Here is a 26802-nt window from a genome sequence, read left to right on the forward strand (position 1 = left end):
GTCAATCGTTCAAAGAATACCGTTTGTCACACGTAGCAAGGTCGTTTCCGTAGAGTGGTGTTTCCTATATGCAGAATGCATAGTTGGCATCAAATTGTAAGCTTCTACGTAGTTGTGCGTTTGTGTGGCGACAACATTTTCGGTCACTTTGCTAAGGAACGGAGTATTAGCAACAGGTCTGTAGTTCTTAAGAATCTCCTTGTCGAGGTTATCCTTTTTCAGACGTGAGCGTACGTGTGATAACTTTAAGAGAAAAGGAAACTCCCTCGTTGTCAGTGACTGATTTTACTATATTAGTTATCAAAAATATTGCAATCACGAAAATTTATTACCGCTTTTAATTCCACTCGTTTGTGATCATGAACTAAAATAAATTTAATCTCTTAACAACAGAATTACTTTAACTTGTCGAGAGCCGGTATGGTATCACAAGACGATGAATCTTTACTTTACTTAGTTGGTAGGCATGTAGAAGATAACACCGCATGCCAATCGCGGACCTGCATTTCCAGTTTTTAAGCTCTCATTTCTAGCTGGCCCAGTACCTCGACCCAGATCATCGATTTTCTGATGAATCTGTTCACAAAAAGAACAAAAAAAAAACATGTTTTTAGTTACGAACTGGAAATCGCCCACCTTAAAAACTTTCGCGCGTTCCACATGGCGCTTTTGAAACTACTTATCTTAGCTTGGTGAAGGATGATTGAAATATGAACCAAATACAGAGTACATGAGCTTTCTCGGTACAGGCTCTCCGAAGGTCGATGGCAAAGCATCCACCACTAGTAATGCGGAGGGGTATGGGTCCCACTCTCCCCAGGTATCAACATTCTTTTATACTGGGCACACCACACATGAATGCGGAGATCTTCGAAAATTGAAAAATTTGCGCTAAACCAGTTTTCTCGTCTGCTCGGGAAGACGAAACCTCAAAAGCTGTTCGCTGTATTTACTAGATTAAACGCCGTCAGCGATTTCGTGCAACCCGCAAGAGAGCGGCGCATCACAGAACTCATCGAATATACAGGGAATATAAATAAAAGATAACCAAGGTAGAACAAAAGTAACAGAAGTAGCCCCCAAAGCTGTGGCTCATTCTTTTTGCAATGAGCACCGCCTGGGCAAGCGCTGCACTTGAGCCGCAAAGCATTAAACCCGTTCCAGGCTGTTCCTAGAAACGAGTGAAGGAGGGGAGGTTACCCAACGTTTCCATAACAACCACAACAGCCATCTGTCGCTTGCCAGCTCCTTCGCTCGTGTCCAAGGAATGGACACCAAGAACAGGTGGGAAAATATTCGAACCACGACGTGCCGTATGACTGAGTGAGCAGGTTACTCCAGCTTACCACAAAAGATCTTCCCAGGACAGAGTACTCCCCTACGAGAGACACTAGGTGGTCAACAATCTTCGTACTGATCATTCCCCTCTCATCTGAGTACACGTTTCCTAGGTCACCAACATGACTGAAAACGATAGAAGTCATTCAGTTTTTTATCTGTCCCGTGCGCCCCCCCCCCCCCCTCGCACGTTTTTATCGAGAAAAATTGAACATTCCTTGTGGAAGTGCCGTATGCGATAGCGTCGGGAAAGACGTACGGCCTGACGAGATACAGGCTTAAAGAAGAGAGAAAGAACGAAAGACAGCTACATCTATACAATAATATGCTCATTAACTGTGCCTAGGTCAAGCCGGACAGGTAAAATAATTGAATCTCAGTCATGAAATAAGGGCGGGCCATGACCTGGAGGCAAATATTTTCTCGTGCGGCCCTCCCACTCAGTCCATAAGTGCATAATACTACGTCTAATTTTACAGCTACAGAGCAGAAACTCAAATCTGCTCATTTCACTTTCAACTCTTACAGTCCAACGGAAGTAACTTAACGTGACATTGCATGGACGTAGGGTTACCGTTTCTTGTCCAGCGGTCCTCCGTGGGTCATATTGAACGGATTGTAATGACTACCAGTACTCTGGCACCCTGAAAAATATTCATCGATATTTCTCATTTTCAATCTATTTCGATATATACATCGATATTTCTCATTTTCAAGCTCTGTCGTGCACCCTCGTCCAATCTCGATCCCAGAGTCCTAATTCCTTTGACAAGTGCCTGCTCCCTAAGAAAAGGGTTATAGAGACTCTCGGAACGATATTGCGCCTTACATTGCACAGCGGTTAAACGTCACGCACGCACACATGGAATAATTTGCCGAGCGCTGACAGGTGCATGGAAATCTACGAGTTGAAAGTTGAAGTTGAAGGCGTAGCTTAAATCATTGATTGTCCAATTAATGCTTTCAACGTTCGCACAAGCGCAGAAAATAAAGACTCTACATGCAGCTCCTAAGCACAAATGGTGCTGCATCGAAGCTGACATGTGCTGATACGAAAGCTGTGTACATTGTGTTGCATACCACCATCTTACTGAAGTAACGCTATCTGATACATAATGCTGCCTTTAGGCAGCTACGCACTTCCATAAGATAATTTGTAGTTACATCAACATACCAATCTAGAGCTAATAAATGTTTCTTATCTCATCATTTGTTTGCTGGATTGATATATCCATAACGTAAGGAAAAGCTAAAAATTGATCACTTTTAGAAATAAAACAGTTACAAGCTTACCCTGTGAAAAAGTATCTCCAAACTCGTGAATATGGAAGCCGTGAGGTGTGTTTGGAGGAAGATTTAGTAAGTTAACAGTCATGGTAGTTTCGCCACCAGATTTCTGTAATAAATTGATAAATAAACATTTATATATATAAATAAATGAATAACTAGATTAATAACACGTATGAGAGGTTATCAAGGGCATTAACCGTTAGTCGTAAAACCGCCGGAAAATTTAGCTGTTAGGCGTAAAAATTGACAAATTTTAACTGATAGTCGTAAAAAAAGTTAGCCGCAAAATAGGTTATGGTGACAACAATGGAATAATATTGACGTTAGCTGTAAAATAGCCAAAATTTTAACCGTTGGCCATAAAAACCACCACACATTGAGACCCTCTCATAGTGATAAATACACCTCGAAATAAAAATGTATTTGCTGTCCTTTAGCTAAACACTATGACTTTCGCTATCACTTGTTTCCTTCGTTTTTGTTTGTGTTTTTTTATTTGGCTTGTTTTTTCTGCTTTGCTTTGTTTTTATGTTGCAGGGTCAAAGGTCTAGAGCGCTTGGAAAAAAAAAGACAGAGGAAGAGACTGGGGAGAGACGCATACTTCGTTAGCGCTCGGACATTCTCGTTCCAAGACCCCTCGCTCCTTTTGGTCAAGTGGTCAGCCGAGGGAAAACGAGTGACTCTCGAGACAAGATTGGTGCAAAGCACGAAAATTGTCTCTCTTCCCACATGTACTTACTCAAGTTTGTGGAATGAAGCGCGGGAGATATACAGCAAAAAGACATCCCCGCACGTTCGCCAGCGGTTAGAGCAAAGTACGTGAACAGTAAGAACGTTGCATTAGAAATTCTCCGTATGTTTGTTTTAATTTCTACGAACCATTACTCGATACATCGATGAAATCTAATGTTCGCCACTAGTTCACCTTACCGGCTGCATCATCCTGACTATTCCCGCGACCTTAGTCACAAGGCCGGAAGGGGGCTGGGTATTCGGGATGATAAAGCTCATGGCTTTTACAACAAGTTCACCTGAAAAGTAGAAAAATAGGAAACGATTTTTTAAAATGTTTTCTCCTTTCTTCCATCTTTTATTTATGCCGCAAAAGTGACAGGTCACGCAAGTAACTTTGGTTTAAACTATCAAACAAATTAACTGATAGTACCTTCAGGGGTTTCCCTCGAAATGGCTTCACGTGAGGCAGCTGTCGCCAGCATCACCAATCCACAGGCGAAGAGAAGCATCATGTATTTGATTGGATCTAGAAAGATTTTGGAAATAATGAATGACGGCCTCTTTTAAATGCCCATTTCACTGCGTTGTCTCAACGTGCGATAAGGCTCTCATTTAAAAAACGGCACTACACTCCTTTTTATCATAAGAATCTTTTCTATAAAAATATTCAGGCTGAGATTAACACAAAATTTTAAGAATATGCTATGAGCATACCCAGGCTGAGAGTCAGTTTAGTTTGTAATTATTTTGCTCTTTTTTGCGAGAGGTATGCATCAGCATGAGAGAGATGTAAAACTCAAATATTAAGTGAAATTTTTTACCGTTAAAAACGTGGTTTCCTCATAGTTCGATAAACTGAACTTTAACCTTGTAACTCCCCAGATCTCATTAGTAATTCTCCTCACTGTCTGCCATACAGTTCTTATGATGTGAATTTGGAGAATTTGGTATTGGAGCAACTAATAATCCCCTAACTGATATTTTACTTTATTCTCATCACTTCTGTGCTTGATATTATATTGATATTGTAAGGAGAAATTCTCTTTTTTGTCACTCATGGGAGGTAGAGAAGATTTTCAGGCTTAGATCGCGAAAAAAAAATTTTTAAAAAAGTTCAGTCTCGCCCCCAAAAGTAGACGTTCTCGTAAGAAAAAAAAGAGTGTAATCAGTCTAAACAATGCTATTCCCTTCTCTATTCCTGCTATGTTTTGAGTTATATTTTCTTCTTTACTTCTTGTTCGTCTATAAAAACTTGTAATTTCTAAAACCCTGGGCAAAACAATAGCTCAGCACGTGCGGTTTAAAACTGTGTACATTTCTTAGCCGTCCTCTGCAAAACAACAACAACGAAATCACCAAAATTCCCTCGATCAGGGAGAAGGAAACCCCGATGGAAAATTATTCAAGTTTCCATTTGAGACTCGACGCGGCTCCCATACATTATGCTTAAGTTAAGGTGTAGCACCGTAAGAGACGGCTAACACATCCAGCTATTAGCGAAATTCTAACCAAAAGTATAAATTAAATCGACCCCTTTCTTAGCGTTGCTGACTGCTTAAAGTCCCTATCAGTAAGAACAACAGCAGCAAACAAGCGTGCTCTTCTTTGTCAAGCTGTTTCCCTTCAGCTTATTGTTTTTCGTTTTTGAGGATCCTTTGTTCTGCCTCATTCGTAAATTTTTAAAATTAGCTTCAGTACCGGAAGAGTCCACGACGACATCGACTGATGGAAGATTCTGAGCGATCATCAGAAGTGACACATAAAGAACATGTTTCTATGTCACGCCTTCCACACTGATCACGAGTTTTTACCCTTGCCAGGCGCTTATCACCACCCCCCCCCTCCTTGTTAAGCTGTTTCCCTTCAGCTTATTGTTTTTCGTTTTTTCGTTTTTGAGGATCCTTTGTTCATCAGAAGTGTAGCGGCTGATACAAGCGAAGCAAATTTTCAACGACAACTATGAGTGTCGCGAATAAAGACACACTATCAAGCGAGGATATATTTTACGGAAAAGACTTAAATCGTTTTATTAGCGTAGTCGAGGTATCCAAGTACTTATTATAAACTGAAATATGAAATTATAAGGAAGAAGCTAAGCTAAATTCTAATACATGAACCAACATTCCAATCATTCCGATATAAAGGCAAGATCCAAAAAGACTAGCCAAAACTCTGAAACAAACTCACAAAAAGACTAACTTCAAAGGATAAAGGAGAACCGCTTGAAAACGAATTCTAACAAAACTAATAACCGAGTAGGAAAAACGAGCGGCATTCTAACAAAGCGTGAACAACGTAAGCCACCTGTTACAAGGTTACGAGAACAAGTGATAAAGAAACTGGTGTAAAAACTGGGCGAAACTACTGAAAGACTAGATGTTCAGTCAAGCACAAAGAAAAGGGACATAAGCACTTACATAACAGTCCCGCTTGTAAGAGTTTGACCTGAAAAAGAACTTCAAGATAAGGTAGGCAAAAAGGCGCTTTTTTATAAACACGTCTTATCGTTAGCTCAAAGCAAGACAACTAACTAGAATGCGGTTCTGCGTGGAACTTAAAGATCACGTCCCTCATGGACAAACAGTAACGTCACTATTGCGGTTTAACACGTTTAACACGAAACAAACTTATAGCGAATCAGTGTCCGGTGGCAAAGGTGCGGCAGCCGTTACAGAAGTGACACAAAAAGCAAAGAGCAGGTTTCCATGTCATGCCTTTCATGCTGATCACGAGTTTTTACCCTTACCAGGCGCTTATCACCTCCCCCTCCCCCCTTTGTTAAGCTGTTTCCCTTCAGCGTATTGTTTTTCGTTTTTGAGGATCCTTTGTTCATCAGAAATGACACATAAAGAGAATGTTTTCATGCCACACTTTACACAATGATCACGAGTTTTTACCCTTGCTAGGCGCTCATAACACCCCCCTCCCCCCACGACCTAAACATACACTTATTTTGTCAAGTCGAATGCTACATCCCTTGCCTCATTGTACAATAAAAAGAAAGAGACGAAAATAAGCAACAGCAATTGCTAATCCACAGGCGATGTTTTTTGGCACCACACACCGCTAAGGTCAACGAGGGGGGCATTGGGATTATTTCGGTTTTGCGGTTTCTATTAGACCCAATGCCCTCCTCGTCAACCAAGGAGAGCCCCTTCCTCCCCCCACCCCTCCGGGTCCTCAGGGTGTTGCTTTATTATCCCAAGGGAATATTAAAGATAAATTAAGAAAGTCTAAAAAAATGTCAACACGGTTCGTGTACGTGCTACGTGGCACTTGGCAAGTTTTTTCAGTTGTCTCGGATCAAATGCAGTGACCTTGCTTGATATTAGTGTTTAGCCATGCAGGATTTAGATATTTTTTTAACTCCTCAAATATTTAGGTTCTTCAACAATTGTATAGCTTTAAGTGGAGTTGTTCGTTCGATAAAAAGCCACAGACAACAAGTTTAAATCAAACTTGTCGCGGAAGAGAAGAGGTAACGTTAGCATGCATTGACACATTGAATAAATGATTCTACTACTGCTGTATTTAAAAGTATTCCCTGGTGATCGAAGCACAGTTTTAACAAGCCTCTCCAACTTACTAGCTAAATCAAACCAAACGGATTGCGCAAAGAAATTGAATTATACTACCAAGTGTACCAGTATGTTACATCGTCAACTGACATCTTATCTTTGAACAAAGCCTTCCAAAATGCGTAAATACAGTTTATCCCAAAGGGTAATATAGTTCTCCGTAACAAGGTGTTTGAAAAGAACTGAGGACACTCAAAAGCATGGTCTGTAATGGATGTATTAACCTCAAAACGCCTAAGGTAACGAGATTCGCTTGAAAAAAAGTAACAAGTAGTTGACAGTCTGTAATAACGCATTCACCCTTTTGGGGCACCTTCACGCGCTATCCACCAATGTCAACAGCTTATGTTACAGTATTTGACTGCAAGAGAAGAGAACTGCTTCGATATATGTTAGACATGTATCAAGAATGTAGTATTGATATGAATATTGCAATCAACAATCCATCACTGAGGTGAAAAAAATCGTGTCAAAACAAGTTTTAGAACATTTAGAATGTTCTTTGCTTAAATGGTGGTTTCCTTACAACAAGGCAAATACTGGAGCATCTTGTGGTTTTCAGGAATATCATTTGTAAAATGTTTAGTTGAGGTTTAGGCACTTATGCTTTAAATGTGTGGCAGAAATTTACATAAAGCTCATTTGGTTTCTTTTTTTGTTACTGTTCAGTGCAGCTTTCAAACATTTTTATCCACTTTTCAATTTTATAGAACTTGTAGAAAGTAATTTAGAAAATATCAGAGAATGCCATCATAGTTATTGTTACAGTTAAAAATTTAAATGATCAAAATAATGTGGTATGATAGCATGCATAAATACTCAATTTACTTTCTTACTCAAACCTACTTTAAAGATCGATGCTGTTTTTATATCAGAAGTTATAAGTCAAGTTATGTTTTTGTGGTCCAATTGAACAAAGACAAATAAACTATTTAAAAAGTAATTGGTTGGTTAGTTCTAAAACCTAATATATAGATCTATACTATTTATAACTCTGGTTCTAAATATTGTGTTAACCCCAGTAAGCGGAAGTTAACACTCCCTTATAAGCAAAGTTATATGTTTGCTCTCATTTGCTTATCTCAACAAACTTATTCGGTACTGAGAATTTGATCATGTTTGCTATACAGAGCGAAGTTGGTCAATGCTTTTTTTGGTCAAGAGTTTGCTCACATTTACCATACCAAGCAAACTGGGTCAAACTTTTGATTTTGTCAGCATTTTATTATCTGAGCAAACTTATTCAATGCTAAGAATTTGATCATATTTGCCATACGGAGCAAACTTGCTCAATACCAAAAATTTGCCATGCAAATCTCATCAATTCTACGAGTTTCATCATGTTTGCTGATCCAAGTAAACACTCCAAAATTACGCTTTTGAGTACATTTACAGCGTTTTGTGAGCTTGTTGGTAATCATAAGTTTGCATGTTTTTACATCGGAAGCAAACGTGGCACAAAAAAGGAGATCTGCTCATAAATTTACCTCGTGTGTAAACAGGCATCAAATAAACACATTTACATCCGCATTTGCCCCGTGGGCAAATGAAACGAAAATTCATAGCTTCACAATACTTTTGTACAAGAGTGGAAATCTTTAACAAATGTGGCATTTACCACCTTTGCTACGGGTAACAAATGTGGTGTAAAATCGATCTTTGTTCTTTGGCAAACTAAGGCAAATATGTACAAATGTGGTATTTGCTTCCGTTTTGCTATAGATTTGCTACCAACGTAAATCTATTTTTTCGTCCAGTGTCCGTTTATAATTTAGAGATAGAGGTTTTGAAGGCAAAATAATAAACTTTAGTCTTACTTTTCTCTTGAAGAGCAGCGCTGAAACTGCGTCGAAATTTCGCTTTTGTTCAGCTGGGTCTCCTACGTAAGTGACGTATGTAATTATCGAAAACAGGATTCGATTCTTCTGGATACAAGCCAGGAAACTGGGTCGAGTATTTTATTAATCAACTATCAACTATGTTTAAAATTGCTTTTACTTCTAAAAGTACAACAATTTATATCAACTGGTATAGGAAGAAAAAAAAAAACAGATCAATGATGAGGAAATCTAACAAAAACCATTTAGGCTTGTAAAGTAAGGTTCTTTCCGTGACGGAGGGGGCGGGGGAGGGAGATTTAGGGGATAACATGGTTTTCAGGGGGGAATGGAGGGGGGATTACTCGTCGCCTAAACAGTTTAAAGGGGGAACTGGCTAAAGAGAATTGACAACAAATCAATTATAAATGAGAGGGGAGGGGGTGGGGGAGGTTAATAGAACATAACAGAACCAGTAGTCCAGGTAATTTTATTGTAACAAAACCAAACTCCTCCAAATCCCACCCACCTCAGGCGATAAATAAGGACCGATCCCTAAATAAATCTAGAAACAGAGCTCGTTGACAAGCCATATCATAATCTACAATGAAATTAGCAGTCGTTAGGTTTTTAAGTTTTTTTTTCTTAATAGATGAAGTCCAGGCTTGCTGGCAGAATTCCTTAAAATGCTGCATTGACGAGTGTGAAACAACAATTTACTTCAGTCATTCAAGACAATTTTTCCGGGGAAAGTGCCGTCGCACAAATGACTGCTTTTTTCTACAGAATGTTGACCAAAATTCCAAACATTGATTCCAGCTAAATTGAAATAGGCTTTGATACCATTACTATATGTGTTCTCAAGAGAAAAGAATGAGACCATTATTTTCTTTTGGTATTCTTGAGTGCCTCGAGACCTCATTGTAAACCTATAATAAACCATATTCATTCCATTTTTACTTTTAACTTCCAGAGAGCGTTAAAAATCTGATAGCAATCTTCATTAACCGCGAAAATCTGGTGACCACAAAATTTTGATTTTTCTTAGCCAAGCAGACGGCGTCATCATGAGGTTTCGACATCTGGATCTTGTTGGCCTACTTTCAGACGGCGTCATCATGAGGTTTCGACATCTGGATCTTGTTGGCCTACTTTCACGGGCGCAAGTCGAATAACGCCGCATCCCAAACGAGCGCCCGCGTTACCGGTTTTCAAACTCTCAACTTGAAGTGGCCCAGTCCCTTGACCGAGGTCATCTATCTTTTCATGGATCTGGGAACGAAACATAACAAATCTCTCAGAGAAATGAACGTTCTGCAGTCTCAATGAATTTTCTATGCAGTGGGAATATTTATTAAAGAAAAAGATCTGATAATGATGATGATTACATTAATGGAGACAAAATAATTTAATAGCGATGTTGATGAACGAACTGCCAACGCGAGCTGAATGCGTCTCTTCTTCGGAAATTATTTACAATATGTTTTCCAATTTCAGCTCACCACAAACGCTCTTCCAACAACTGAGAAGGGCCCAAACAAGGACACCCGAGGATCAACAAGCACAGCATTGACGACTCCCTCTTTATCTGCAACCACGTTTCCCAAGTCTCCAAAGTGGCTATAAACAGAAATTAATTGTTTACTCTACGCAACAAATAAGATACGCCATAGCGATATGTATTAGTCACATTAAAAGAAACATAAACAGTCATATAACGATTGTGCGACATTGTGTGACAAGCAGTTGCTTACCGTATTTTATCTTGAGGCGCACCGTGTGTCATATGCAACGGGTTGTAGTGACTTCCGGTGCTTTGACACCCTGGAGGATAATTTAAAGCGATCAGTGTTAGTCTTAGTCTGGTGATAATCAGTGCCTTTGAGCGCGTGATTAACCGAACTTATGCTTCATTCTTTATGTTTGGAAATGGGCGATTTTTACGTTCAGTGTGGATTGGGACGAAGGCGAGGTCCATAAAAACGAAAAAAACAGAACGAAGCCATCATCCAGCTACCTTGATCGAACAAATTTAGCCAAATGAAATCACAAGATTAGTCGAAGTTTCCTTTGTTTTTAGTGTCTTCATGACAAGGATTGGGACAGGTGTTTGTTTGTTTGTTTTTTATTTTGTCTTGTCTTACGAGAGAAGGCAATCGCTCGGTAAGAGTGAGGAGAACTCACACGTTAAGGAGCGCTTCTCCTTCTCCTTTGGTGCATGACTCGCCCTTCACGCTCACCTCGCGTTCCCCTCGCGTTTGTCTCGTGTTCGCCCTGCGCTTGCCTCTGCTCGTCTAAAAAACGTGGAAAGACGAGGCTCGTTCCGCATGCTATCAAGACGTTGGTCACGATTTTATTAGTATTAGACCAGGCAAACGAACCTTCTGAAAATGTGTCTCCGTATTCATGGATGTGAAATCCATGTACTGTGTTGGGAGGAAGACCTTTTATATGAATATGCATGGTTGTGGGACCCATTCCCAATGGCTGCAAAAAAAGAAACAAAAATGACAAAGAACAATTTGAGAACCATCAAACAAAAAGAAACATGTAAGAATTGTGCTCTGATAGCTTTAGGTGATATCGATCTCCCCTCCCTCCCCTCTCCCCCCTCATTACTTATGTCCCATCTGATCAGTGCTGAGTCTCATGCAAAAGACCTCCCACTAAAATAGCGGCTGAAAATAAAATCCCTAAGCGTTAATTGGAAAACAAGCTAAGAAAATAAACATTGAATTTAAGAAATTTCCTTAGATTGGTCAGTAGTGTATTTAATGTCGACCACTGGTCACGGTAACGAAGGCTCTTGGTTAACGGTGTCGTGACATTAGGTACCAGTTCTCCTTACCGGTTGAGTCATCATTACTTCTCCTCTAACTGGTGTTTCAGTCCCGGGAGGGGGCGCGGAATTAGAAGTGATATAACATACAGCTGTCAATAACACTTTTTCTGAAAGGCAAAACGGAACTCAGACAAACTGTCAGTGATACAGGTTTAAAATCCTGCACGAATATATAACGCAAACGCGTAAGTACTATAGTTGCTGCAGTTTCGTTTTATCAGTCAAATTGTCGGCGTCAAAGCTTGCTAGCTTATTTTCGTTGATAGACGCTCACGTTATTTTAATTATAAGACTCCTTTCTTTCAAATTATTTTCTACCCAGGACTCGTCCTTGCTATTACGACATTTCACAAAATCATGTTAGTAAAATGAACTAGACTATCACGTTCTTCCCTAAAATTGTGCTGATTCACGCGCGCGCTTATGCGGACTGGTCCCAAAAACACTCTCGCTTGGCAAGCAAGGAAGCTCTGACATTGGGATCGGTATACTCCTTTACTAATGAAAAATTCTTCAGTGTACATGTTACAAACCTTGAAGGCCTTTGGTTATTCAATAAGTGAAATAGGAAATTAATAATTTTAGATCATAATGAGAAAAGCAGAGACATCTACCTGCGACACCTTTGACGTTTACTTCCCCGACAGTTGCTGACAACAGCACAAATCCGTAAGTAATGAACAGCATTGCGCCGTCTTCCTGAAAACATATCAATACTTGAAATGATTCAGTTTACACTGGAATATTTTTGCAAGTCAATTGAACTTAAAATCAGAAAAAAGTAAGGGACTCTCTTTTCAAAATATAAGATTCATCGATTTAAATGAATATCAGAGTAGGCCATGAGTAGGATGTGCGTGTAGAGAGAGACAAGCGTGGTAATAAACGATTAAGGCCAGAGAAAAGAACGAAAATTTTCCACGCGCGTAATATTTATGCCCTGTAAACCGCAAAGCACCCTCTTCGAGTGAAAAAAGCGCGCCGTAATCTGTCATGGTTCCGAGTCGGCGCGCTCAACCAGAAAATTCTATTGCGTGCTAGCTACTTTCAATCTCTTTAACTACAGGTAGTTTTATTTGCGGAAATTATGATAGAGTTGATGGTAAGTTTGTACTGGAAAGCCAAGAACTGAATACACAAACGATTTCAGGGTGCGAGGAACTTCCAACTGTTGCCCGTGTAAGGTGGCCATATTGTGTCGATTATTGTTTATACAAGTTGCACAGGTTTTGATAAGCTTATATTTATTCCAAATACTTCAATTTTTTTTACTATTCTGATAGCTTGATCACAATGTCGAGCGCTGGTTATTTACTTGAGTTTTAATCACTAATGAAGACTTATACAGGCTGAAGATTTACCAGGACACAAATGACTGATTATGCAAATTTAAGGCAATTGGTGAATTAGCAAGTACCTCAGGCAAACAGCAAACAGAAAATCTTCGCTCATTAAATTATCATTTTCGCGATAAAATTTGCTCTTGCTTACTAGGAAGGTACGCGATTAATTGTTTCTCGACAGATTGAATGATTTCAATGAATGATTGAATGAATCCTCCACGTCCAGTTAAGACTGTTAAGACAAAGTTTTCCAAAGTTTAGCAAGCGGGGATCCAAGTGTGCGATCAACTGAATCAAAAGAGTAATTCAAATTAGTATATCCTGGTGCCTTTGGGACGAAACACACCAAATTTAACTCGGAAACAGCGGACAGGACGGGACCGCTTAACCTTTGATTTCAGAAATGTTCTACCATGTTAAAATCCTAACATTACTTCAAGTACACTGCAGGTTTGACCACTTTGAAGACAACAGTACCCTACCTACGTACAGCGCCCTACAATGATATGACTCATCGATGCAGCGATGCGTGCCATTGGTAATCTCTCGGTGGGAAAAAAATTTAAAAAGGCAACACGACTTTTTAGTACACTAAAAAGCTATGGTAAAAGCACTCATATCTTACCTATGTCTTGAGAAGCAGAGCTGGAAGAACCTGATACTCTCTCTTTTGACAACTACAGTAAACGTGTGTGCGGTGCAAAAGGCGCTCTGTTTTATTCAAATTGTCGTATTTAACACGAGACTCGCGCTGTTGTTGTACTCATATATACAATCAATTGGAATTAATTTCTCCTGCAGGTACCTATTTTAGGTCACGAGCACTCAAGGCATACATTATTCAATACATAGATCTCACCTAGCGGAGCTTCAAATGTTATCTTTTTGAAGGTCTGATTCACAAAGATGAGCCACCTACTTTGTCAAAGACGGGAAGGCCAGCCATTTTTAATTCAATATATTGATTCAGCCGAGTATAAAAACGGAGCTTCGAATGTTTTAAGCCGTATATAAGTCACATACAGGGCAGGTAATTAATTATATGATAAGCTGAAATGACTGTGAATATATAAAAATATATATGTGAACTGCGGATAAAGACGTGATATGAAAGCGATCTTCGTAGTAATAAACGCTATTTGAGCAGTAACGAAAAGAAGGCCTGAAAAAACAAACAAACAAAAAAAAGATAATAAAATTCAAACCCCGTACATGCCTGAATTTTTTTCAGGCCTTATTTTCACTATAACTGCTCGAGTAGTGTTCATTACTACAAAGATCGCTTTCATATTCGCATATGCTGCAATATGCACTCATTATTTTGATTGGTTCTTCCTTATCATCTATTAGAGGCCAGACGCATGGTTGACGTCACCATTAAGAACATTTTGCTTTCCTATCAATAAATAAAATCGATTCATATTGCCGCGGTTCTACACTATAATATCTCACAGATGTCAAAACGTATTCTTACCGTGTTTTGATGTCATCTGAGATCTATTACTGAACAGACAGACGCTCGACGCTGTTTTCCAAAGAAATATATTTCTTCCCCATCAAGAGATATAAATATTCCAGCAAAGATATACAAAGAGAATTTACTTTCGCGACCTCGGAAATCCCCGTTTGGGAATTTTTCTCTCTCCACGCTTGAAGGCAAAGCCAGCGCCTTCAAATTTCTTCGATTTTGTGAGCGTTCTCTTTAAGATCTGTTTTCAATATGGAGAACTTATCTGCATAAGTGTTTAAAGTTGCTTTAAAATTCATCCGAGGCAATGTGAACCGGGTTTCAAACTAATATCCACTCATTTTCCTTCCCCCATAAAACAACACTTTTTTTTATAGAAATGCAATCATTTTATTACAAACGACAGTAACAAATAATAATAAAAAAACCACTCCAAGTCAAGTCCATAAAAAACATCTTAAAAATTCGACAAAGGAATTGTAATTTCATGGTTGGGGAGGTTGAACCAGCAACCTCGTCAATTCAGACCACAAAGTTAATATTTGTCAAAATTACATAAAATTTACTCAACACTTATCTGTTGATTTAATATTTACATCGTATGACAATCGCAATCTTAAATTTAAGTATTCATACAGAAAACTTTGAAACTCTGATCTGATCAAACACATGAACCTACGAAACTGTGGTAAACTTTACATTTTTCTCAATCTGAAATGAACCTTTGCACACATTCGCATGATACTTCAATAACCCACTGATAACAACCAGGGACCTCGTTAAAATAATGATTGCGCATGACTGACGAAATTCTAACGCTGTTGTTTTTGAGCCTGCCAATGCTGCTGCACGTGAATAGAGCGTGGCTAACATAGTTTGCGCAGGCGCGACAAAATATCAAGCGCATGTGCACAAAAGCTCCTCGTCTCAAGATAACTAAAAGTTTACAAATCTCATTGTTCGCAAGTTTGTGATAATCTTTCTGGTTCTGGTTGGCCGTTGTGTAAACTTAATTTAAGACTCCAAATCACTATAGGTGCTTTATATCAATATTTCAATTCGGATATATACTCTTTAGGAAACCATTTAACAATTAAATCCTTTTTCTAAACTCTATCAGTAACAATTAAGACAATGAATTCGAAAACTTTCCATTCAGACACTGTATTATTCCTTTCTTTGTCTGCCAAGAAGCTACGCAACGAGATTTTGAACCGTTTCAACTCAGAGGCGCAGAAAACTTCACTCAGCGAGAGGTTAACTATTAAAGAGTGGTTTGGTCAGATAGAAAAACAACATGGCGTAGTGCAGGTCCTCATTATTAGCGCTTCGGCACAGGCATTTCTTCGCTCGCGGAAAGTACGAGATGTGTACAGGGTCTAACACTGATAATTAGTACCAGACCTCTCCCCGACTCGTCTCAAGTCTTCCCGCGGGCGGAGAAACGCACGTCTTGCACCGATGATAATGAGGGCCTGATCACAAGCTAAATAGGGATCAACACAAATAGAACACGGATGGAAAAGAAAGGCAGATTTACACAGATTGCAAATGACAACGTTAATCCTGAGTTTCATACGGAACAAAAACCCGTTAAATAACTTCTTCTAATCTCATATTTGATCAAACTTTGCCTTTGCACGAGCGGCATCCATTCACAACAGATGTCTTAAGATTCTGCCATTTGTCTGGGTGACGTCTGAAGTAAAATACTGATCCACCGATCGCAATCACGATAACAAGACACATGATCACTATCCCGGCTATAGCGGCTTTGTCAGGCACGGTTCGTGCCACGTAGATTCCGCCTAGAAAAAAATTAAACAAGAGGTTACTCAAAATAGCAAGTTTTCGTTATCGAGATTATAAGAGAGTGGGACTGGAATTGGTTTTGTCTTACTATGGTCTGTGATTGGACCGCAAAACTTGCGCCATGTTCTCGACCAATAAAATGCATTGCTGGCTAAGTTTAATCGCGACTTGACCTCTCACGCTTTCCCGCGTTTTTACCTCTCACGTTTTCCCGCGCTTTTACAGTCGGTTTCCTTGTTTTTACATGGAGTTTTTTTATTGGCTTCTTTTGATATTTTCTTTGTTATGATTGGTCGTCGCTATAACTTTAGCACTGGCTTCATCACAATTGGTCGAAAAGCGTTCTGATAAGCAGCATTAGAATTGCCTATAAGGCAATCGCCAATGTTTTGGCATTTCTTTTACAAGGAAACGCATACGTATACAGTTGAAGGAAGGGACTTTCGAAAAGGTGAAAAAGCTGTACCACGCTTCCTTATTATGTCACGGTTTATTCACTTGATTTAACGATTCTATTACAACGCTTCGGTTAACTCCCACTCACAACTCCCAGCTCCTTCGAAAAGAACACACTTAAACGTCCCGTAGTAAGAACGTAGGAACAATACCATATATAGGGCGATAAAACACGTGCCGCATACATGTTTGTTTGGTTATGTAAATATAAGCGAAATCACTTATAAATGTCAATCAAATTAAGAATAATTAACGTATCGTACAGTTTCCAGCAAGACGCGTTGTGAAGTCATTGAAGCGTTCTCACTAGCATAACTTGTGATGACTTACTAGATTCATCCTAGATATTGGGCGAATGAATAGGAGAATTAATAAACGTCTCACCTTTATCTGTCTCTACTGTGGCAAAGTCGTCTGAAATGGTAGAGTCCACTTTGTACCAAGTTTTTAGATCCATATCGTCGGAGGAACGATAAAACTGCACTTTAGACGCTGCACTGGAATCAATCTTCATTCCGATTTTGAACTTTTTGTTCGTCTCTAACGAGTGTGGGTTCACAGCTAAAAAGGCGCTCGCGTACCCACTACCAACACCCATTCTACCTCCTCTCTCCTCGATCATTTTGTCGCCATCTTCTGCCGACATAAGCTCGACACTGATTGGCTGTAACTGAGATAGAGCCTCTGCCTCAAAGGTCACATGCTGACCACTGATGGGAAAATGAAAAATGAGAGTTTAGCTCTTAACACCCTAACATCAGTATGCGTATTCTCCAGACTGCTCTTTACACATTTCCTAAGGCGCTGACAAGGAGAATTTGTTTACCAATCAAAAGCCTCCTTCGTTGGTGATCATTTCCTTTACTCTCACGACCTTGACGCGTGATTCAGGGGTGATATTGAAGGAAGAAATTTGACGCTAGTCACTCTTAGGGTTTGAGGAGGTTAACGTTAGAGATACATTATTTTAGCAATTCAGATACAAACGAAAGAAAGAGACAAAGAATGAAAAAAAAGGAATGAAAGAAATAAAGAAGGAAAGAAAGGAAGACGTGAAAGAAATGGATTATTAAATGAAAGAAAGATGGGTGGAAAGAACGGGAGAAAAGAGAATGGGAGAAAAAAGAATGAGAGAAAAGAGAACGAGAGAAAAGAGAATGGGAGAAAAAAGAATGAGAGAAAAGAGAACGAGAGAAAAGAGAATGGGAGAAAAGAGAATGAGAGAAAAGAGAATGAGAGAAAAGAGAATGGGAGAAAAGAGAATGGGAGAAAAGAGAATGAGAGAAAAGAGAATGAGAGAAAAGACAATGAGAGAAAAGAGAATGAGAGAAAAGACAATGAGATAGATAGATATGAAAGAGAGAAAAAGAGAAAGAAAGAGAAAAAGAAAGGAAAAATTAAGTGAAAAAGCGAAAAAAGAGAGAAAGAGAGAAAGAAAGAAAAAAGAAAGAAAAAAAGAAAAAGCCTGTATCACTTACTCACTAAACACTAGCTTTCCGCCAGTTCTACCGATCATTTTCTCGATTCGCTCTGTGTTTGAGATAATGATCTTTCCTTTCTGGCTGCGATTTGAAAAGTTGTTGTTTCTGGTGCTCATGTAATGATATGTTCCTGTTCCAGTCACTTTCTTTGGTCCCAAGTCAAAATATGTTCCGGCATCGTCCAGCTCTGACATGTCACCTCCAAACTGACCTGTCACCATATCATATAGCATTGTTTATTGACATATATCGTACATTTTCATCTATAATCATATATTACAAGTCATCATACACAACCACCTATCACCATTCATCTAGCCTACGTGTAGCCGTACCCTTCCCCCTCCCAGTTGAAACGGAGGGGAGGGAACGTCTACGAAAACCTGACACAAATCGTGTTCTAAGACGTTACTCTTTTGCGAGAAAGTACACAATGACTTTTAATTGGTTGACCCTTTTTGTCGATTTCCTTTCCTGAATTCTGATTGGCCGAGGTTGGTGGTATTCATTCTGAAGAGGAAAGTCCTCAGGAAGGAAAAGTCAACTTCACAGGGCCTTTTTCTCCTTAAAAAAGCGCCGGAGAAAAGACTCTGGAAACCTGTGCAGTTGATGGTAAACTAGGCGTAAAAGCAAAGCACGCGGAAACACACGTGTCTAAGAATCACTCGCTAACGTATATCAGTCCTAGATGTGAAGACTAAAAAGGCAACATAAAGATTCTCTGACTTTACTTACTATTGTCTAAGACCGCCAGGTTATGCAGACTGTTCTTATCCAGACCTAAAAAGGTGGTACTGTCCAGATGTGGCGGGTAGTTTCTACGCCATTCGTTCTCTTTCAATAGGACCACGTTTGATCGGTCTGTTCCGGCTTTTCCCTGGCCATCGTTGTTATTAGGGTTCGAGTTTGAACCAGTCCACCTGATAATGGATAGGATTACCATTACCATTTTGTGCCAATATTGTCCCAATACTGGTGCTAATAGAGCTATTTTCAACTGAATATCGAAATTAATCTAGGATTGTATTTGGTTTGCTTTATTTATTTTTGATTGGTCCAGAAACCTAGCGCCTCCCCTCAACCAATCAGATGTGAAACTGATATCAACCGCTGACTTGGTTGTGATATTTTTTCTTCTCTCTGATTGGCGTTTTGATAAATTTGGTTTGGGTTTCAACAACACTTAATTGGAAAGTGCATTATATAAGAAAAGATTTCTCCATAGTTTTACTTACTGAAAGTGGATGTAGTCACCATCTTTCACAAACATGGAGTTGGGAAAAAAGTCGTACTCTACGCCGGGATAAACTTGAACAATGTTACCGCGCTTCCCACGAACATTCAAATTGTGAATATGGACACCTTCCAGATCAGATGGCCGGGGGCGTACTGCAAATGTGTGGGACCTAGGAAAAGTAAACTAATGATGACTCCAGATGTAGATTATTAAAGATAATTGCTGCGATGAAACGACTCAAAGATTCTGTGAACAGATGGACTATGAGTGTGAGACTTAGCAATCTGTAGAATAAAAGCCTACGAACAGGATTCGATTGGAAGGACCCAGGAGTTTCGAGAGAAGAGGCCGGTCGGAGAGGGGGGAGAATGAAGATCGTTCGGTCTCCTAATACTGCCTTACCTTGACCAGAGAGCCTGGGTAGGAGACAAGATGGCCTAGTACCAGTCTCTCTATCTCGGGCATGTGTATTGTTTTCAATATCGTCATCGTCAAAGTTTTAAGGGCGTGACCCCCCTCTCCTTTAAGATAATTATTTTCCTTTAATCAACAGCATATTAACATGATAATTCAGAATTGAGGAAGCATGCGTACGTAAAGAATCTTCATGGTATAAATCTTTTTCAGTATTTAATACTGAATACGCCATTTGCAGGTCCTTGTTGATTTAAGTACGAGCCCACTGACAGACAGCGTTATCACCAACTACACTTTGCCCCTCCTCCGAAAAACATACTGGCCACCCCCTATACGAAAAACTTGGCAACCCCCCGCGTTATCTCTACGGCTATCGTTATTTTGTGGGGATATTTGACGCGTAGTATGAACCCACCTGTCTTGAAAAACTCGGCCATATTGATTTGTATTAATTGCTAATCTGAGCTTCAAATCAAAAGACGGGAACAGTTTTACTATAGGATTCTGTTTGTAGACGTAACCTCTTTGGGCTGCCACTGTCTTGTTCATTCCGTACTTCTCTCCCACGTCAAGCTTTATTCCATTCACGGAGCTGTTTACTGAGGAGTCCCAACCGTCATAATCGCCAGTGGAAATATTGTACCTGAAGGAAATGTTCATTAAACGCAAGCTAATGATCTGCTTCACCAAAGAGGAAATGCAAATTGAACATGCATTACGTACGCATCTCAGCGGTCAAACGTCGCGCATGTGCAAGTGGATAAATTTTACCCGGCCGCGCGTCAATTTCCCGCGAAAACTTTTTTAAGCAAAACATATGCAACAACCGCTGTCACGCAAAATTCGACAAAAGATAAAGAAGAAACAGATGTGTCAGTAAAACGAAACAAACAGGAAGTAAATAGAAAACTCGAGACTTTTCGAACACAAAGTTTACCTAATAACGTGTATCTATGTAAATTACCACTTCGTTTTAAGCTTTACCAAAATAGTCATACACCAACATATCAAAATTCATCTTTCTTCAATATTAAAGAAAAAAAAAATTCAGAGCTTCCTTAAATCTCTACAAATCAACAGGTTCGGCCTTACTGTGGAATCATGAATGCGTAACTAAATCATAAAGCTTAAGGGCTGCAATTGTACACAAGTCAAAGACAAAGCCTTTATCAGGAACCTCACCTTATTCGCAAGACGCAATTTTCGTGATTCAACTTGGGTAGCGTCCAGTTATAGTTATTGGCGTAACCACCCATTCCGTTGCCAAGGTGATTGTCACGTGACCAGGCGGATTCCCGGCACTCTGGAGCATCGAGGCCATGTGACGGGAACCTCTTCCACGTTGCATTTAATGCCTTGAAAAACAGATTACAAAGGATAAATTGCTTACGAGTGACACGCGGTTAAAAAAGTCTACACGTGCGCACCATGCCTCTAATTTAAGCACGCGGTATTTCAATCCACGGTATTAATTTTTCTTTCAACTGCTTTCTTGCATTGAAAAAAGGTAAAAAAAAACAAACAAAAAAACACGGGGTCTTATTTTCACGACCGGATTGACAATAAGAGAGTTGCATTTTCCGTCGAGTTACAGGAATGGGGTCGCACATTTTCTAGATTTTAGGGGTAAAAACATTCTGGTAGGTAGGAATTTAAAAAATGGAAGATTGGCGGATAAAAAGTTGATACTGAACATTGCGATCGTGAAAAATTACATTCGTCCAACAGTGACCGAGACGGGGTCTCAGTTGGCCACAGAATAGACTTTAATGTATGCCGAGTAGAGGTTTCGAGAGGCCGGCAGCATTGGTGATCAAAACTACACTGTTATATGTCGCGCTCTAATCAAATCTATAACACAATTCTCGAACGTGATTAGTCATCACCAGCCCGATTTGAGCACTAATAGGACAGTATACGCGTCATGCTTGTAATTGGACAGTGTGAAAGGAAAGTTAAAAGGACAGTTAACACTTCATGCCTGTGTAAGTGGACAGAACGCGTCATGTGCGCGCGCTGTCTTCTTGCATTTCGCCGAGTTAACTGTTGTCTTTTTTATGTAAACGTCTAACCGATGTTTATTGTCTTTCTAAAATTATTTCATAGTTTTGATTAATTGGTGACAATACTTTGTGTCGTCCAGTTCTGTCTGAAATCATACTCGTGATTAACAAATCGGACTACCGCTTCGCGATCGTCCGAGTTTGTTACCGAATTGGACTCTACTTGGTCACGATATGATCACTATAAATCGGGCTAGTTATAACCAATCACGTTCAAGAATTTCCTTATAGTCTTGTATACTGTATCATCCCTGATGCAGCATTGTTTTATCACCATTATAGTAACTGTTATACCTTGCATTCCTCCTCGTTGTTTGGTATCCTGTAATTCCTCCATCTCTTAGCCTTCAGGTATTCTTTGGGTAATTCGCAAGCGTAGCGATCTTTCACATTCTGGCTTTCTGACTGGTACAATCCACATCTCGAAATATCATTGGTTAACACGGCAATGTCCTTCCATGGGGTGGGGTGCCAATAAGGGTAATAGTCTCTCTCTTCGGGACATTCATAGCCACGCCTTGTTCCCCCAGGGTTTTGCCTGGTTGCAGTGGCAGATAACCTCTTCAGCTTCTATAGGAATACAAAGAAAGACAGAGTTCAGGAAAAAGTATTCTGTATAAATTAATTACAATAATTTGGTGTTAAATCAAGATAACAACTTTGACCTGATAACTTTGAACATTCTCATAACCTGTTGGCTGAATAATGTATGGATATTATAGGGAGAAGATACATGTTAATCACTTGGGAGTTAAAGGATTAAGTGGATATCAGGTGGTGTAGGAGAAGGAAAGGGTGGATTATGGGGGGGGGGGGAGCATGAGGCTCTCTATTATATTCTCTTTCCTTTGCATTTCTCAAGTCACTTTGGTCCTTACACCACAACTCATTATCAATGGCAGTTCAAAGGAGAGGGTCTGAGGGTCTGCACCCCCCCCTCCCATCAGACATATGAGTATTTTACCACTAGCCTGATGCCAAAAATTTGTGCAATGATAGAACTCTACATCTCTTTATAATGCAAGGTCTTTAATTTATTATGCAATAATTCTTAGCTTATTCAGCCTATTACATTAAAAAGTTGCATTTTCTGAATCGAAGTTTGAACCCTTTCCATCAAAAATTCCTGGATCTTCTCCTTACAGGTATCTCCCTAAGGGTGCTACAAGAAAGGACCCAGTCTCCCCTTTAGGCAAATCAATAGTACAATAATCAAATGAAGATAAAAACAGCATTCATCTCTGTACATTACCTGATCAGCAGTAAAAAGACCTTTGTTTCTGTCCCTGTATTTACAATCCATGTAATAATCATAGTCCTCATGCATTCCAAATCTGTCAGAGAAAAATTTAAGTAAAATTTATGCCAATCAAGCCAAGCGGCTCATCTGGTCAGAGCATATTGTAGTCTCTGTAGCAAGAGAAAACTCTAGGAGTATTTCTTTAACCCTTTCTCTACCATGAGTGATCAAGACAGAACTTCTCCTTACAATTCCAACACAATATCAAACAGACAAGTGTTGAGAATAAAGAAAAATGGCAATTAGGGGATCATTGGTTGATCCAATACTAAATTCCCTGAGCTAACATCATAAGAATTGTATGGCAGATAGTAAGGAGAATTATTAATGAGATCTTGCTAGTGAGAGGGTGGATCCCCTAGATGGAATGCTAGTCCATTGCCGGTTACTACCCTTCCACCCCCCCCCCCCCCCCTCCCTTAGTATTTTAACAGCCTTCCATCACTGACAGTTTTTCCATTTTTATCCTGGGTGGAGAGAGTTATTGTGAGAGGTGACTGCTTTGCCCAAATGCAGACCTCTCAACCTGGAGTCCAGAGTGCTAACAAAAGGCCACTGCATCTCTCAAACAACAAAAAAACAACAACAACAATGAAGATTATATTGGTCTCTTAATTGGATCATAATACCATAGGTAGCAGCGCTAATAGAACACAGGCTTAGAGAATCAGAATAATTTGTCAGACATACCATCCAAAAAGTCAGTGGTAATATGTCACACATTCAGTGATGAACAGTAAGTCACAATCAGTGACCAATTAAGGCCACCAAAAAGACTGGAAGTTGCATTACTCACCTAACATCACTGTTACAGTCATAATTCTGGCACAATGCAGGATTGTCTGGAATGGTTCTAGAAAATGAATTGACACAGGTACTTTATAAAGAAGTCAGAACCCAAAGAGCCACACAATGAGTTTATATAGTTACTTACTGTGTAGTGATTCCATCCCGTACATCATCCCCACACATGTACTGTAAAATCGTATCACAATGGTTGTTAGGGTCTGCACAAGAATGTTGATTTGTCCTGAAATGAGCATCAACCAAATATCAATAAAATATCAACTTACACCCAAGTAGGAGGCAATCTATTTATATGAGCAAATTTTTTTATGGGTTAATGCACATGTACCATTCATGTTTCGCCTCCATTTTAGATGTCAGAACACTCATAAATAAATTAGACTTTTGGTGCTGAGGTAGCTTAAGCATGCCTTTACCTACCCCTGCCTAAAAGTAACACTCTGGACCCCTTTCTATTATCTTATTCTGTTGTGGATTCTAAAGCCTGCTGTCTCGCAACATGGCACTGTAAATAACACGCCTAACTGTAACTAAAGGAAAGGGTAGTTTATTGTCATATGACAACAAAACCCCTAAAATATTGGGCCTTTGGAGCTACAATTGTAAATAGCTTAACCCTTTAACTCCCAAGATCTGATTGTTGATTCTCCCCTCTGGCTGCTATCCATTTCTTTGTAAATTAGTAACGAGAATTTGTTGGATTAAGATAACAACTTCTACCCGATAAGTTTGAGTTTTCTTATGACCTGTTTGTTGAATGAGGTGAGGATATCTTAGGGAGAAGTTACATAATAATCACTTCTAGGAGTTAACCCTTTAACTCCCATGAGTGACCAAGACAGAATTTCTCCATACAGTATCAATACAATATCAAGTAGACGAGTGATGAGAATAAAGAACAATATCAATTAGGGGAGTATAAGTTGATCTTATACTAAATTCTCCCAACTAACATCACAAGAACTGTATGGAAGACAGAAAGGAGAATTACCAATGAGATCTTGGGAGTTAAAGGGTTAAAGAGTCAATATTTGTGTGTGCAGTGTAGGGCATCTGTCAAGTCTGATTTTTTTTTCCAATTAAGACTTCACCATCATCATCATAAATCTCATTGAAAAATAAATCTGTAATCTATCAAAGGATACTCACCACTCAATAGACAGGACTGAGCCTTCATAGTAATATAACTTTCCAACATTGTATCCACCACGGTTATTGTTCTGTGAGTCAAATAACCTGTGCATGCAAACAGACACTTTTGAGATTAAAATATCAGCTGCTTAGTGAAACACAAGCACAAAAGATAACCTGGTACAGAACACTGTGGAAAATCCAAAAATTGTGGAAAAAATTTCAAAAGTTTTAAATATTTATAATAATATTCATTACCTGTTTGCATTATTTCTCTCTCTCCGAGCTTCATTAAGACGATTGTTGCTTCCTCTAAACAGTGGGCAACAAGACAAAATTATTTAAGACTTAACTAAGGACGTAACTCAGGTAGAGTATTGATCTTCATGCAGATCAGAAAAAAATCTCCTAGCTTCAGTTTCGTCACTGTTTACCGCAACGTGTGAAAAACGGTACTGATAGTGCAAGATTTCTTTAGAAACACTTAACGTAAGTATCTCCAGGAAATCTTGCTGTTAAAAAGCCCAATTATTTTGGTATATTCTTGTCAAAATTTTACTTTGAAGTGATATGCCAACTATTATCAAGTTTTTATCTATATCTTTCGAAAGTAAAATTTAGGGGTGTCATGTCATTAACAGTCGAAATATGTTCCAAACTAGGTGAGTATAGAAAAGGAAGAAAAATAAGAACTTTTCAACATCCTGATTTAAATTTCAAGTTGGTTGTTTTCACTTCCTTGTTTAAATTTCAAGTTGGCTGTCTTCACACAAACACATTAGACGAAACTAAAAAATTATCCCAAGCAACATCTTTAAAGTTAAACATTAACCGAAACTTTTAAAGATTTCAGCAATATAAAGACGTCTTCAACTTAGCACTGCAGTACTAATACGACGTAAAAGAGCAACTGTTTGAAAGAAAAACATCCAATTTAAAGAACAGTGGCATAATTCGAGTATGCCAAGAACTTATCAAAGTGATAAACTCTTGTTAAGTATCCTCATTGAACTGCAGATTTACATTTCCTTTTCACAAATTAATCAAGATTGTGATTTTATAGCGGAGAAGATAAGAATTAAAGCATATTGGGCGTAAAAAAAGATAAAACATTTTGATTTAAAACGAAATATTGGTTGATCTCACGGTTTGTTGATCAAGCGCACAAACGTACCAAATTCATTAGCGCTCGACTCTTCGATGATTCTCCTTTACAAGCATGAAAATAGTTTCGGAAAAGTTGTCTCACCTTGGATTGTGCATATAAATGTCACCTGCGACTAAAGCCCCCAAACACGAGAAGAAGAGAAGGGAATTCATTTTCAGTTTTCTTTAAACACTCCGCGATGTCGCAGCTTATGTGTTCTGCAGCGGCGGTGTCCAGAGATTTCGAAATTAATTGTTATTTCCTCTGATGATATTACCAAATATGGGTATCTACTGACTTCCGGGACATGACATCATGACGAAATTTAGTGAAGTCGCGTAACACAGGCCATCTGTAAGCCGGCAGTGCTGATACTAGGTGAACATTCTTGTGTAATAAAATTTGGTTCACAAATTTCATTGCTTTTGATCATTCGAAAATTAAATGAAATAACGGACTATGACCTAGTGGAAACACAAAGCCTTAATTTACCTATGAGCTGAGAGAGGAATGAAACAAGTGAGCAGTCACGCATATGTC

General features: G+C 39.1%; 3 protein-coding genes and 1 long non-coding RNA gene across 6 annotated transcripts; 1 reads left to right on the forward strand and 3 right to left on the reverse strand.

The window, feature by feature from the left end:
- Positions 1-320: 320 nt before the first annotated feature.
- Positions 321-8868, reverse strand: LOC113676625 (uncharacterized). Of its 2 annotated transcripts, none has more exons than XM_089206723.1 (7): positions 8759-8868; positions 3794-3889; positions 3559-3659; positions 2632-2734; positions 1913-1982; positions 1347-1464; positions 321-576 (listed from the first exon to the last, which is right to left on the reverse strand). In XM_089206723.1, exons 2-7 carry the CDS (start codon positions 3873-3875, stop codon positions 454-456), a joined length of 597 nt encoding a protein of 198 aa, XP_089062849.1. In that variant the 5' UTR covers positions 3876-3889; positions 8759-8868; the 3' UTR covers positions 321-453. The 2 variants fall into 2 exon arrangements, with proteins under 2 accessions (XP_089062849.1, XP_027049101.2); XM_027193300.2 differs by lacking the exon at positions 8759-8868 and adding an exon at positions 5781-6036.
- Positions 2683-4396, forward strand: LOC149045975 (uncharacterized). Its single transcript, XR_016186709.1, has 2 exons — positions 2683-3443; positions 3737-4396. It is a non-coding gene; the product is annotated as an uncharacterized LOC149045975 (long non-coding RNA).
- Positions 8869-9015: 147 nt separating the features above from the next.
- On the reverse strand, positions 9016-14094 carry LOC113676622 (uncharacterized). 2 transcript variants are annotated; one of them, XM_089206720.1, is made up of 7 exons: positions 13569-14094; positions 12215-12299; positions 11607-11707; positions 11140-11245; positions 10513-10582; positions 10261-10378; positions 9016-10030 (listed from the first exon to the last, which is right to left on the reverse strand). In XM_089206720.1, exons 2-7 carry the CDS (start codon positions 12285-12287, stop codon positions 9875-9877), a joined length of 624 nt encoding a protein of 207 aa, XP_089062846.1. In that variant the 5' UTR covers positions 12288-12299; positions 13569-14094; the 3' UTR covers positions 9016-9874. The 2 variants fall into 2 exon arrangements, with proteins under 2 accessions (XP_089062846.1, XP_089062847.1); XM_089206721.1 differs by having other exon boundaries at positions 9045-10030; positions 12215-12295.
- Positions 14095-14776: 682 nt separating this feature from the next.
- Positions 14777-26541, reverse strand: LOC113673778 (protein DD3-3). The gene is made up of 14 exons (XM_089206724.1): positions 26365-26541; positions 25374-25427; positions 25134-25220; positions 24112-24207; positions 23974-24030; positions 23130-23211; positions 22172-22447; positions 20997-21169; positions 20230-20457; positions 19396-19566; positions 18896-19080; positions 18158-18371; positions 17064-17389; positions 14777-16219 (listed from the first exon to the last, which is right to left on the reverse strand). The coding sequence occupies exons 1-14, from the start codon at positions 26433-26435 to the stop codon at positions 16035-16037; spliced, it is 2205 nt and encodes a 734-aa protein (XP_089062850.1). The 5' UTR covers positions 26436-26541; the 3' UTR covers positions 14777-16034.
- Between the last annotated feature and the right edge of the window lie 261 nt (positions 26542-26802).

Source organism: Pocillopora damicornis, chromosome 5 (assembly GCF_964200805.1).
Source record: "Pocillopora damicornis chromosome 5, jaPocDami1.2, whole genome shotgun sequence".
Lineage (NCBI taxonomy): Eukaryota > Metazoa > Cnidaria > Anthozoa > Scleractinia > Pocilloporidae > Pocillopora > Pocillopora damicornis.

Excerpts from the sequence above, each read along its gene's own strand:
- LOC113676625 (XM_089206723.1), bottom strand. The coding sequence starts at position 3,875 with ATGATGCTTCTCTTCGCCTGTGGATTGGTGATGCTGGCGACAGCTGCC. Across the intron at positions 1,983-2,631 it reads TGGAGATACTTTTTCACAGG|GGTGCCAGAGTACTGGTAGT; the intron begins GTAAGCTTGTAA and ends AATATTTTTCAG. Across the intron at positions 1,465-1,912 it reads GGACCGCTGGACAAGAAACG|TCATGTTGGTGACCTAGGAA; the intron begins GTAACCCTACGT and ends TATCGTTTTCAG.
- LOC113676622 (XM_089206720.1), bottom strand. The coding sequence starts at position 12,287 with ATGCTGTTCATTACTTACGGATTTGTGCTGTTGTCAGCAACTGTCGGG. Across the intron at positions 11,708-12,214 it reads AAACGTCAAAGGTGTCGCAG|AAAAAGTGTTATTGACAGCT; the intron begins GTAGATGTCTCT and ends TTTGCCTTTCAG. Across the intron at positions 11,246-11,606 it reads AAGTAATGATGACTCAACCG|CCATTGGGAATGGGTCCCAC; the intron begins GTAAGGAGAACT and ends CTTTTTTTGCAG.
- LOC113673778 (XM_089206724.1), bottom strand. The coding sequence starts at position 26,435 with ATGAATTCCCTTCTCTTCTTCTCGTGTTTGGGGGCTTTAGTCGCAGGT. Across the intron at positions 22,448-23,129 it reads GTCTTTTTACTGCTGATCAG|AAGCTGAAGAGGTTATCTGC; the intron begins GTAATGTACAGA and ends GTATTCCTATAG. Across the intron at positions 20,458-20,996 it reads AATTGCGTCTTGCGAATAAG|GTACAATATTTCCACTGGCG; the intron begins GTGAGGTTCCTG and ends CATTTCCTTCAG.